General features: G+C 37.9%; 1 protein-coding gene across 1 annotated transcript; it reads left to right on the forward strand.

Annotated features, from left to right (window-relative positions):
- The first annotated feature begins 6,952 nt into the window (after positions 1-6,952).
- Positions 6,953-8,442, forward strand: LOC121428181 (allatostatin-A receptor-like). The gene has a single exon (XM_041624785.1). The coding sequence runs from the start codon at positions 6,954-6,956 to the stop codon at positions 8,133-8,135; it is 1,182 nt and encodes a 393-aa protein (XP_041480719.1). The 5' UTR covers position 6,953; the 3' UTR covers positions 8,136-8,442.
- The last annotated feature ends 6,342 nt before the right edge of the window (positions 8,443-14,784 follow it).

The raw sequence follows: 14,784 nt of genomic DNA on the forward strand, positions 1-14,784 counted from the left end.
TTACGTGTTTTTTGGTCGCGCATGGTATCCACTCGTCAATGTAAGTGCCCCCCCCCCCCCGGGGGAAATGGACCACAAATAAGAGCAAAATTTTAAAACGCCGATCGGAAATTGGTGAGTGGAGCCAACAACGAACATTACAGAGACCGAAGCTTCTGGTTTAATCACGAATGCATTAAACCACGGATGGCTGGCTATGCATACCGCTGAATGAAATATTTTTGGACAAGCTGCTGAGTGACGTGACTGGCACTTTAACGTGGGATCTAACTCGGCTCGACTCACGTTAGCTTGCTCCATGCTACCGATGCACGTGTCCGACCGCGGCCGGGTCCCACCTTGGGTCCATTGCATGCAGGCATGTCGGTATATATATGGGAATGACGATGAAATATCAACGTGGCAGATATGGCGAGTTCCGACTCGGAGTCCTCGTATAAGACATAGTAGGTAAGTCCGGATGCATTCTAAGATATTTGAGCCACATGGCTGATTTGCTTGTTTGTTATGTTTAAAACAGTAGTCGAGTACATTTTATTCATGGCTCTTGCCGGCTTAAAACGAAACTCGAATTCCAATTTCATTCTATTTTCCCAGCGTGTTTGTCCCATTGAAGACACCGTTCGAAAAAAAAATCGCATCGAAATAAAAAAAAAATATCGCCTAAAGTCCAACACCCGAGTGATTTCGAACGCGACCAGAGTGATTGCGAACCCGCAAGTTATGGCATGGGGGCACCAGCAAAAATTTCGGGTCACTTACTGGGAGCGCGTAACGCGATCAATTGCCAGAATACACTGACCTTATGGAAGCATTTTAAGGACTGTTCTTTTGAATATATATGTATCTCATTGATTATGCGAGCGCAAATCGCGAGCTGAAGGTTTTGACATTCGGACCTAAAAAAGGGACATTATTAGTAATATTTTGCAATCATGAAACGTACCTGTCTCACTAAACAATGAATGCGAGTGCGAAGCGCGAACTGAAATTTTTGTACACATTGACCCCAAGCAGGGACAATGGGACCAGTTTCTATGAATAATGGATAGCATACATATATCACCAGTCATCTAATTCATGCTTCAAACGCTTGTTGATTGACCTAAACACATGAATCACTTTTTTGTACTCATTAAAATCATGAACATGATGTATATCTCACTCATCAAATACGGCGAGCGCGAAGCGCGAGCAGAAAATTCTTAAATTAAGACCTAATAAGGGGCATTCTCAGGCTTGTTTGTAGAAATTCACTAAGACCATACGTATTTGCCTTACTAAATGATGCGAGTGCGGAGTGCGAACTGAAAGTTTTTGATAGAGTATTCAGACCAGTAAAGGGAGAATTTTAAGGACTGTTGTATGGAACTCATTAAGAGTAGACATATCTAATCCACTAAAGCGAACGTAAACACTAACTGGGAATGTTTTATTTTCAGACTAATTCAGACTAAGGGGATAATCTCTTTTAAGTAGTCATGAGGGAGAAGCATGTCACTGCATAAAACAATAACTCGAAATACACTTGGTGTACATTGACTTGAAAACGGGAACGTTTAGTGCAACAGGATTATATATTTCACCAAACAGAGATTGCGAGTACCTGGAATGATGAAAACATAGGTCCTCAACAAAATATGTTTCATAAAGTTATGAACAAATCATTTTATAATTTGTTTAAATAAATCATTTTATGTAATATATTATAATATAATTTGAAATGATAATATTATTATAATATAATACAATATAATATAATACATATAACTTAACAAAATACAATATACACTAGTTTCTTCTTCCTCTACTATACGCCTATAATTTGTCTCCTTCCCCTCTTTTGGGGGCCAGCCCATGGTAGTTACGCCACTGTCAAGTAGTAAAATCTTACCATAAGGAAAAATCTGCCTCTACCTGATCAGCTATCAGTGGCGGAATGAGTTAACACAAATGAAGGGGCTTGACATAGCGTATGGGGTAAAAGATTAAAAAAAAATCTGTGACCGAGAGAAGCAACGAGCAAAAATTACATTTTAATACAAATAGCTTTATCTTGAGATTTTTACACAATATCATAATTTTCACTCATTTTCTTCCTTTTTTACTTTTTAGTTTCAAGTTGATTTTATTGACTTCAGGCTTTCAAGTCCCTCTGGGCTTGAAAATTCATTCGGTTCCAATTCCCTCCTCCCTCACCCGACGTATAAACCAGTGTTGATCAGCTATCAACATTATACGATTTATTGCAATATAGGATGGTAAACTCAGTCCATTAACCTTTATCATTTAATATCCATCCAAGTCATGCAGCTAAATGGGTGACGCTCACAAAGCCAGTGTTGATCAGCTATCAACATTATACGATTTATTGCAATATAAGATGGTTTACTCAGTTCATTATCCTTTATCATTTAATATCCATCCAAGTCATGCAGCTAAATGGGTGACACAGTGTTTCAAAGCATCATCATAATCATATAGTTGTATCATCCCCGTTTTCTCCCTATCTCGCTAAGCATGCTAAGTGGGAGATCTCATTATACAGTGCGTCCCACAAAAAACGAAACCGAGATTTATCAATGATTTATCATAATTAATCACAAATACAATAGACAAATGACCTACCATTGTAAAGCTTAGAATCTCTTCCTTCATCTGATATATTACTTAGATAATTTCTCATTCATGCATGAGTGAGCAAAAACAATTTGAAGAAAGGATGCAAAAAACTCATTTGGCGGGGGGGTATTTGAATTTTAAAAAGAAAATCACATGCCTAATAAGTTCAATATCTGCTCTTTAATTTGATACCCTAATCACAAAAAATGGTCAAGAAATAAAAAAAGTTATGTTCCCTCGAAACATTGCCTGTATTTCCATAATTTCATTAACACCATGGTCACATTTGCTCTACGGCGGCCGTACGGCGAGTCGAAAACAGCCGTTTTATTCATTTTTATTCAAACCACCTAATATTTAGCTGGTACAAAATCTTCAAACGGCTGTTTTCGACTCGCCGTACGGCCGCCGTAGAACAAATGTGACCATGGTATAAATAAACGTGTTTCACCGGTTTCCAACAGAGGCTATTGCATGGTTAACAAAATAGACTTAATGCATGGTTGATCGTCAACAAAACGGAGAGTCGAGTGGGTTTGAACTCTAGCCTGTAAAACCTCGTCATTTTATGAAATTATTGAAAATTCTAGCCTTATTTGAAATAACCAAAACTTTCTTAATTCTTGGCCATTATCTGTAATTGAGGCATCAAATTAAAGAGCACATATTGAACTTCTTCGAAATGACGTTTCGCATTAACGAGCAAGACGCGTTTGAAATTTCAATGTCAAAATCGGGTTGCGCAGGAAAGTTGAACAAGAGTGTTTCGTGATAGGACGACCTTATTCGACGCTTGGCTCATTTGCATTTCTTTTGCATTCCTTGTTAAGTTTCTCTCACTGATCCCTGAAATGAGAGTGATTTCAGATTATCACGCGAATTTGTGCTCAAATCATTCACTGACATGCCTCAATATTTATTGTTTCTAATCTGCCATGCGCAAACGATTTGCTGAGATGTTGGTCTTATCTTTTTGTAAAAACCTTTTTAATTTACGATTTAAATTTTCAAATTAACTATTTATTTAAGGGAACACACACTAACAAGCTTTGCTTTCCAGTGGGTTCCCTTTTTCATTTCTGTACATTATATTTTGTGTTTTGCTGTACATTGTAACTTTTGTTAATATTTTTAATGAAAAAGAATAAATGCAATCAATCAATCTTAAGATGAAATTCAATTTTCACCACAAATATCAACTTAATAGTGAACATATTTTTGAAAATTGTGAAATCTGTCTCTTTTGTGGGACGCACTATACGTTAGCGTGGGATGATTGATGGATGAGAATGTGTGTGCGTGTGTAGCAGCTTAGTTGATTCCTTATGCCCTCTGAGATATAAAGACATAAGTAATTGTCGTAGGAGCATATGTCGCGTCACAGAATTAAGAATTATTGATTGGAAGGATATATTCTGAGGGTAACCTGGAAATTCTGATAAAAATAAATTGGGATAAACAAATGAATAAATAAGTAAAATCCAATCTTTAATCTAGAGCTGAATGCCTGGACGGTACCCTCATTAATCAAAATACAACGTTTTAGCCTCGTTGATCTGGCGCTGCACAGCGGCTGCCGAGCCTACGATCAATAGGGCAAAGCAAATTTACGGAGTATTTCATTTCATGTCTATTTCGACCGATGAAATAAAATATGGATGGAATGAGGATGAAAAAAGTCACCTGGCGAGTCAGGTCAATCAAGTTTACATTTACATAACTGGGATGAACTGAAGGTGAATAGAGATTTGAATGTGATCAGGGGGCCGTTTCATAAAGCCGTTGGTAAGCTCCCCCCCCCCGACGAGTCACAACTGTTACAAGGGACGCACCCTGCCCCCCTGACGAGTTACAACTGATCCCTGACGGGCCACGAGTGGCCCCTTCTTTTGAACTTGAAGCCCTTTATTTTTTTTATTTTTTGTCAATTTTTTTTTCTGGCACGAAATCATTTTTGTGGTTGAAGCCCTTCTTTCTTTTTCTTCCTATCTTATTTGATAATTATTTCCTCTTGATTTCGCTATAAGTGTGTTTATTCGCCTTTAATACATATAGGGAAAAGAACCATCCACCCCCGAGGGGGGGGGGCAGTCAAATATATTTTTTTACACACGCGTGACCAAGTAATTTCCTAACACCCTCTAAACAAGTTTTTCTCTGTGTGAAAAATCACCCCTCAAACAAGTTTCCCCGTCTTTATTTACACTCTAAAAAATGAAGAGCTACGAAGAGCTAATTTAGCTCTTAAAGAGTGTGTAAAGTGACTGCACTTCGGAGTGCTGATTTTTCTCGTTCAAATTTGAACTAGACAAATCAGCACTCCGAAGTGCAGTCACTATACACGCTCTTTAAGAGCTAAATTAGCTCTTCGTTTTTTAGAGTGTACACATTTTTGCCCCTAAACAAGTTGTCGCTAAATATAAACTAGGGGAAAAAGCTCGGGAAAGAAACATACCCTAAACACGTTTGGATAGTCTGTAAAAAAAAACTTTTTTGGGGGGAATACCCTAAATACGTTTGAACCCGCGATTGACCATTGACCAGTCTTTCAGCTTTTGAAACAGAACCAAAAGCTATGGAAGCTTAAAAGTGCCACCGAGATGTTGAGATAATTATCTCGGGAAGTCGACATCTTGATAGCAAAAGATAAGATGACGAGATCCTGGATCTCATCATGTCGACATCTTTTAGAAGAGATGATGAGATGACAAGATCCTGGATCTCATCATGTCAACATCTTTTAGAAGAGATGTTGAGATGACGAGATCCTGGATCTCATCATGTCGACATCTTTTAGAAGAGATGATGAGATGACAAGATCCTGGATCTCATCATGTCAACATCTTTTAGAAGAGATGCTGAGATGACAAGATCCCGGATCTCATCATGTCAACATCTTTTAGAAGAGATGTTGAGATGACAAGATCCTGGAACTCATCATGTTGACATCTTCTAGAAGAGATGATGAGATGATGAGATGATCTTGTCATCTCAACATCTCTTCTAAAGATGTTGACATGATGAGATCCAGGATCTTGTCATCTCATCATCTCTTCTACAAGATGTCAACTTGATGAGATCCAGGATCTTGTCATCTCATCATCTCTTCTACAAGATGTCAACATGATGAGATCCGGGATCTTGTCATATCATCATCTCTTCCAAAAGATGTCAACATGATGAGATCCAGGATCTCGTCATCTTATCTTTTGCTATCAAGATGTCGACTTCCCGAGATAATTATCTCAACATCTCGGTGGCACTTTTAAGCTTCCATAAAAAGCCGATCCTGCATCGGCTTTTGGTTTATCTTGCACTGCGTTTACACGCTGTTACAGCTTGCGGTTCAAAACCGCGAGCCGATGCAAAAACCTGAAATGATAGCACACCAACAATATGCGTCATAATAACGATAACGCTGGATCCGTGCGCTTACAATTACAATGGTAAAGTAAATGAAATGCGCACCAATTGCCGATGCAGAATAGGTTTTCTGTTTACATGTAGTAAAAAGCAGATTCTGCATCGGCTCGCGCTTCAGAACCTACTACTTTGGTGGTGCAAAATTGCCGATTCTGAACCAAGAGCCGATGCAAGTTAATCGCGTTTACACGCAATGAAAAAACAAATGCAAAATCCGATCAAGTGTAAACGCGGTAATATTTGAATGTCCCATCCCCCTGACATCCACTTCTGAAGCTTCCAAGCCTTTGATGCCATAACTATATCATAATCATGACATACCCATATAACATGTTCATACATGTACATCAACCTACACTTGTGATGTTTAAAGACAGGGGAATGATATCGCCATTCGGAAGTTCATTCATGCCGCTTGTTTTTATCTAAATTCGCACTTAACCTATTTACCAGTCTAATCCCGATTAGGACGGCAACAATTGCATTTTGAAGATGTGAGAGCTATGACATGAATGCAATCTCGAGGAGGTAATGAGCGAGTTCCGGACAAAAAAGAAGATGATGACAACTAATTCACTAATGACTTCGGGGGAAAATCTTGACCATAATTCCTTGTTTTATTTATGTCTTTATACCGTATCACATATTTCGAGGATTAAAAGGGGGTTCTATCATGTGCTACATTTCGACTAGATTAAAGCCTTTATTGCATTGATGATGGTAAAAACGGGAATTTAGGTAATGTGTATTTTTATTTCATAATCATGAAAAAGGTATGTCCAGTCGGGTATTTGAACTGTGAAAAGTAGGGTAACGTTATTCCTTAGATGAATGATTTTCGCTGTTTCAACGTATTCTTTTGTGGATTCTTTTTTATCCAGGTTTTATACACCTGAACGATCAGAAAAATGGCGGTATTTAATCTGAACCAAGTTGATATCGTCATCTCGCTGGTTTTAATGACGTCATGCTGCACGACATCCCATGACATGGATCTGAATTCTACCTCAGATATCGACACGATGACTACGTCACTCTCGTACTTCAATGAAACCGTGGTTGAAATCGACGTTGAGGCAGCAGCGTTCACCTGGTACCCACTGAATTGGACTTGGTGGTTGATTGTTCAAACCGTCCTTGCCATTCTTGGGATCCTAGGGAACGGCATTGTGGTGGTTATCGTCTACCAACGATACAATTCGATGCGATCTACCGACATCATGATCGGTGCCCTCGCCATCAGCGACCTCCTGACATCCGTCTTCGTGTTCCCGATTCCCTGGGCGAAGACTATCCCAAACACAATCCTTGGGCACCTTTACTGTAAGCTTGTGTACCCTTCGTATTTCCTCTGGTTCTGTATAACCGCAGCCACTTACATCCTGTTAGGAATCTGCATCGAGCGTTACGTGGCCATCGTCTATCCTCTCTTCTTCAACCGAGTCAGCAGTAAACGGAGGACCAGCATCTTTGTCCTGGGTCTGTGGCTCTTTAGCTTCCTCGAGGTCATGTATACATTCTTCATCTACATCTACGACGAAAACATCGGCTACTGCGTCTCAACCATCAAGACCGAAATAGGTCGCGTTATATTAGCGTACTTCGCCATCACGATCCGACTGTTCTTTCCCGTGACGATTATGCTGATCACACAGATCCTAATCGCTCGATCGCTTCACATCCATGGCAAACGCTTCCAGGAAATGGTCAACAACGGAAAGGATGAGCCATCGAAGCAGACCTACCACATCGTCGCTCGAAACCGTATCGTCAAGATGATGTTGATAGTTGTGCTGGTATACGTGGTGACTTGGTGCCCCAACCAAATCGTCTACCTCTGCTTCAACCTGGGTTACATCACCCCGACCTACAGAGGAAGTGCCTTGCATCGGATTCTGACCATGATAGGGTACCTGAACTCCTGCATCAATCCTTTCATTTATGCTGCAAGAAACCCTGCGTTCAGGTCGGCCGTACTAAAACTCTTCCAGTGCTCGAAACCAAAGGATGAGGCCGTCTTTAGTGCAAAAGGAAGCGACACGAGGGAAACGAAGGCCAATCCCTCTACGTCAGTACCCGACGCATGTTGAGTAAACACCCTCATTATGATCTCATACCTTAGTACTAGGTTCCGTCTTACAAAGAGTTGCGATTGATTCGATCAACCTCAACTACATGGAAATTAATCATTTAGGGTTTTGATCTCACTCAATTGGAACTTATTATACGATAACTCGACTTTGGCAAAATGTGCCAATTCAGGTACCGGATGCAAAAAGGGTTGCAATTGAACAACCAAACTCCCAAAACTTTACTTTAAGATTGACATGAGTGAATGTTGGTCAATGCTTTTCACATGCCTAAAGAGTGTTGATGAGATCCTGAAAATAATTTTATGGCATCAAAATGATCATAAAATTAAAAAAAATACTTTGGTAAAACGCAGAGTATATAACGCAAGGAATATATCACTATGGGAAAGGTTTTGGACTGAAATTATTCTACAAGTAAGTTTTATCTCTGGAAGAGGGGCGGGCATGCGCTATCAGTTTTCTGAACGTTTGTAATGTAAATGCAAAAAAGAAAAAAATATAAATTAAAAAACACGTGGATTACCATTAAAAACCAACTAAAAGGTGTCTTTTATCTACTTTAAACCCTTTCACACGAAAAAAATGTATACATCAGGAAAATGTGGGAGCCATTTCAGCTTCCTACATGACAAACCTCCCGTGAAATGGCTTGTTTTTGTCTCGCCCACCAAAGGTGAAGGCGAGACTTAGGGATCTAAATGTCATCCGTCCGTCACAACTCTAATGACACATAACTCTACAACCATCAGTCACTTTCAACCAAACTCGGATGGTAGATGGAATTGGGGGAACTTCATGTTATGCTGCAGTCAGAGGTCAGATGGGAAGGTCAAAGGTCATTTTCAGGTCAATGTTAAAGTTTACATGCAAGACTGTCTTATGACACCTAACTCCTCATCCGTAATTCACTTTTCAACCAAACTTGGATGGTAGATGGACTTGAGGGACCTGCATGTTATAGCATGTTATGCTGCAGTCGGAGGTCACATGCTAAGGTCAAAGGTCATTTTCAGGTCAAGTTAAAGTTTACATGCAAGACTCTCTTATGGCATCTAACTCCTCAACAGTAAGTCACTTTGCAACCAAACTTGGATGGTAAACGGACTTGAGTAACCTGCATGTTAAGCTACAGTCGGAGGTTACATGATAAGGTCAAAGGTCATTTTCAGGTCAACGTTAAAGTTTACATGCAAGACTCTCCTATGACACGTAACTCCGCATCCGTAAGTCATTTTTCAACCAAACCTGGATGGTAGATGGACTTGGGGGACCTTCATTATATGCTGCAGTTAGAGGTCACATGGTAAGGTCAAAGGTCATTTTCAGGTCAATGTTAAAGTTTACATGCAAGACTCTCTTATGACACCTAACTCCGCATCCGTAAGTCACTTTTCAACCAAACTTGGATGGTAGATGGACTTGAGGGACCCGCATGTTATAGCATGTTATGCTGCAGTCGGAGGTCACATGGTAAGGTCAAAGGTCATTTTCAGGTCAACGTTAAAGTTTACATGCAAGACTCTCTTATGACACCTAACTTCCTAACCGTAAGTCACTTTTCAACCAAATTTGGATGGTAGATGGACTGGGGGGCTGCATGTTATGCTGCAGTTGGAGGTCCTATGATAAGGTCAAATATCATTATTAGGTCAACGTTAAAGTTTATATTGTACATGCAATACTTTCTTACGACCCCTAACTCCGCAACCAAAAGTCGCTTTTCAACCAAACTTGGATGGTAGATGGACTTGGAGGGACCTGCATGTTATGCTTCAGTCAGAGGTCACATGATAAGTTCAAAGGTCATTTTTAGGTCAACGTTAAAGACTCTTATGACACCTAACTCCGCAACCGTAAGTCACTTTTCAACCAAACTTGGATGGTAGATGGACTTTGGGGGACCTGCATGTTATGCTTCAGTCGAGGTCACATGGTTAGGTCAAAGGTCATTTTCGGTTTAACATTAAAGTTTACGTGCAAGGCTTTTATGACAAGTATTATTCCATCCCAGTCATTTCACAATGAAGTTTCAATACAATTCTGTTGCGTGCCCTCGGAAATCACGATATTTCTGGTTATTTTCGTAAGTGGGCGAGACACAAAATCGCTTTGCCTTGTTTAACTAAGTTGTCACAATTATGCGCGGCATTTCGCAAAATGTCACATTTTACGATTTGAGGTAGGAAATCAAAGACCTTTATGCACATTCCTGAAAGAAATACTTTGCTGAAGTATTCTTCAAAGTGTTGTCTTTCAATTGGGCATGACAAAATAAAAAAAATCTGAAATTGCCCAAAATTACTTTTGGCGCACTTTTGTTTTGCCCCTGCACACTGTGCGTCGTATAGGCACGGCTTATTTCGAAAGGGTGGGTGCTGTCGCGTTAGGGTACGTCAACGCGAACGCGAAGATTTGTCCAAAGCCCCCCCCCCCCCCCCGGTTTAGCCGAAAGGGTGCGTCGGGAGCGCCACGTCGCGTCGCGTTCACTGGAACGCGCCCTTTCGTCCAAAGCCCCCCCCCCCCTCCCGGTTTGGACGAAAGGGTGTGTTTAATAATAATGAATAAATAAATAAATAAAAAAAAATATTTATAAGAAAGCTGAATATAAGGTATTTTGCCAATTTGCACGTAAAATAGTGGATTTTCAATCATTTAAAGCATTGACAATTTGAGGAAAAGAAAGAAAAGTTCAACTAATAATAATAATGATAATAATAATAATGATAATAATAATAATAATAATAATTTTCACCCCAAAGAGTGAATTTATGGAAATGAATTTGGAGTGAAAAATTGGCGCCAAGTGGCTTATTGCAAGGGTGGGTATCTGATTTTATTATCATAATTATTATTATTATTAGGATGAATATTGTCGCGAGTGATAAATAATAATAATACTACTAGTAGTAGCAGTAGTAGCAGTAGTAGTAGTAATGATAATAATAATAATAATGAGGTCATATTTTATCCAGAGTAGCCACTGTAGGCCCTGCTTTATATGTTTAACGTTTTTATTACCCCGGTTTTATCGAGTGCAACAAATATAGACATATGGACTGCTTTGAGAGGCATGGTTGTTTCTGGAGGCTCAAGGGGACTGCAACGCGACTATGTCCTCGGGCTTTGCCCGAGGGCATGGTTTGGCTGGCGTGGTATAATATAAAAGAAGTCTATATAATATGTTTCATGAACCGAATTAAACGTTATTACACAGTATGAACATAACAAAGAAAATGTACAAGTTTAAACAGTCACTCTGTTATTTTGGAGCATATTTACAAAGTAGTTACATGTTTACATTGTGTTCTTTCATGTTAGTAGGATATACGTATATTATCAAATTCAATAGAAGAGTTTGTCGTGCATAACAACATGTACTGGACAAGAAATGATTATGTAAATAATGACTCATCTCATGATTAAATGAAGTCATTCTCTTGTAAGGGATCATTTTTTATTTTCGTTTTTTTTTATTTTTGATAGCTTTAATTTTATTAGTTCGAGCTGAGGTCAGTGGTGTAATGAGACTAAAGTTTTCGCGGCAAGACATGACAAAAAGGCAAAATAAATTACAAAATTCTGTGAGCGAGGGAAGCGCCAGACCCCCAAATAGCCTTTTAAATATATAAATCAAATTTTCGCCACTGATTGCTATATATAAGTTTTTAATATGAGGACAGAATCCTTCATAACAAATCGATTTATAAATAAAAAAATAAGTTTTTTTCGCTCGCTCGCTTCCCTCACTCACTTAATGTAACATTTATTTTGTCTTTTTGTCATGTCTTGCCGCGAAATATTTAGTCTCATTACCCCACTGACCTCAGCTCTAACTAATAAAATTAAAGCTATCAAAAATTTAAAAAAAATAAAATAAAAGAATGACTTCATTTAATCATGAGATGAGTCATTATTTACATAATCATTTCTTGTCCAGTACATGTTTTTATGCACGACAAACTTTTCTATTAAATTTGATAATATACATATATCCTACTAACATGTAATAACATGTGCATATCCATTAACATTATGTTTAGATGTTATTTATCATGTAATGACTAATCAGGAGACGAGGCATTTGTTACACAAATAAACTAAGACGCATGAGAAAAAAAAATGTATCCAAACTAAGAAAATATGTTAATGGATATGCACATTACACGACAACTATTAGAATATGAAAAAAAAAGATATGTGCATTATACTGTAGACGGATATGTCTATTATTCGGAGATGTATGATATCATTATCAGGTCCCTTAAGCCGTCGGTTCCCTGGTTGTTTACCAACAACCAACCGATCGTGTTTTCTTTTATTTTGATTTGATTTGATTCATTTGCCGTTCACAAACATGACATAGCACAACAAAATCAAAGTAACAATACATAGTCAAATTTAACGTACAATATCAATCTGAATAATGCATAAGAATTAGCAGGTATAATGCGAACCAAAGTAACTTCGACAAAAAAACTATATAAAACAGTACGGAGGGGCTTGCCAAGAAAAGCAAATCTTGTATTGGAGGCAAGCCCCTGTAACTTAGTTTTAATACGTAGAAGCAACGTTACAAAACTATAGTATAAAGGAGAGACGGAAGACAGTTTAAAAGGAGGCTATACAAAATATCGAAGGTAACAACGAAAGAGTGATACAAATTAGAATAAATGATAATAGTAATCATAACAGGAAAAATGTACTATGGTTACAATAATTGTGATAATTAGGAAGAAACAGAGAGGCAAATGAAGGGAGAGAGGAGGGAACAGGTATAATTGGAGGTGTAAAGTGGAGCATGGCAGGTGCGGGAACAGGTCGGTAGGCAAGTTGTATCCTGGAAGGTAAAGAAAAAAAAAAGTAGTTTTTGTTGTAGTTTTAGTTATAATGTAGATTGACTTGTTTGTGTAAGGTATTGGCAAATAATCATCTTTTTAAGGTTATGTTTAAAAATAGTGATGCTTGGGGATTCCTTAAAGTCGTTGGGCAAGGAATTCCAATATACGGGACAAGAAAAGACAAAATATTTTTTTGCAAGTAAAGTTCAGGTTAGAGGTAGGTGATAAGAGTTTCGTTGTCTTGTAGGATAATCGTGTAAAGAGGAGTTTCTGCAAAACATAATTGAAAAAATTGCGGGGAGATCATCTTTATTTAGTTTGTACATAAATTTTACCGAGTTGGAAGAGATATATATCATTAACTTTAAGGATTTTATTTTCAAAATAATAATTTATCTGTGTGACATCTGAAATGTGTATGAAATATTATCATAAATGTTTTTTTTTTGTAACATAAGCATCCTATGCACATGATGTAATTGTGTTTAAATTCCACAACCATGACAACCCCATTCCAAAATACCGTGATTTATGTATGGTAATATTAAGATGTGATATAGTGTAAGTAGTATACGAGATGGAAGAAAAAATTGAACTTCTTGATAATTCCAATATATCTTAAAATTGTTTTTCCCATATTGTCGATGTGTGGTTTCCATGATAATATATTATCAATAGGTACACCGAAAAAAATGTTACAAAACATTTTCAAGAGAGTGCTATCAAAAATGAGATTGACGGGCAAACTTTTTATTCTGTTACCAAATAACATATAATTGGTCTTTCGAAGGTTAAGTGATTTATTTGATCCATTCTGTCACATGCATGAGTTCAGAGTTAACAATCCTAATAAGTTGGAATACGTTATCATGAAAAAAAATGTTGGAATCATCAGCAAAGAGTATGAATTAAAGAAAATTTGAAGTTTGTGGATGTCATTAATGTAAGTGGTACCCCGCATGTAATTGGAAGGTTGGATGCATTGTGATTATTGACTGATACAAACTGAGTCCTATCTGTAAGGTAGTTCCTAAACCTCTCCAAGGCCTTCCCCCTAATACCGAAATGAGATAGTTTATGCAAAAGGATTTCGTGGTTAATGGTGTCGAAGGCCTTGGAGAAGTCCAGGATAATACCGACAGTATGACAACCTTTATCAGTGGAAGTAGTGATTTTGTTAATGAATGATAAAATTGCGTGCGAGGTGCTGTGATTTTCGCGAAACCAAAATTGAAAATCCGAAAAGACATTGTTTTTTAATAATTGTTGATAACTAGGTGAGTAGTGATATGGGACGGTAGTTGGAGATGAACTGATTATTTCCTTTTTTAAAAAGAGGGACTACTTTTGCGATTTCTATAAGATTGGGCGCCCTTCCTGTGTTCGAAGAAATATTAAATAATATGCACCAAAGGATCCACGATAGCCAATATAATTTTCTCAAGTAGGAAGTTGGATATACCGTCAAACCCCAGGCTCTTTTTGGACAGCAGACTGTTAACAATATCAATATTTTTTCTTGAGCTTGTGGGATTGAACATTTGGAGTTTGGTTTTGGGTTGTCGAGAAAATTGTTGTAAGATTTATTCGTTTGAGGGATTTTGCTTGATAAATTGTTGCCAACTTGTGAAAAATATGAATTAAATTCTCATGCTGTTATGTTATTGTCATCAATGATGGTATTGTTTGATTTAATTTTGGTAATTGTAGAACTCTTCTTATTGTTTTATGTACCTTGATGATTTTCCATGTGTTCTTCATATCATTTTTGTATAAATCGAGTTGAGAATACGAAGTAAAGATGTAAG

Source organism: Lytechinus variegatus, chromosome 14, assembly GCF_018143015.1.
Source record: "Lytechinus variegatus isolate NC3 chromosome 14, Lvar_3.0, whole genome shotgun sequence".
Taxonomy (NCBI): Eukaryota; Metazoa; Echinodermata; class Echinoidea; order Temnopleuroida; family Toxopneustidae; genus Lytechinus; species Lytechinus variegatus.

Bases quoted from the DNA above. Each gene is read 5' to 3' on its own strand.
- LOC121428181 (XM_041624785.1), top strand. From the start codon at position 6,954: ATGGCGGTATTTAATCTGAACCAAGTTGATATCGTCATCTCGCTGGTT.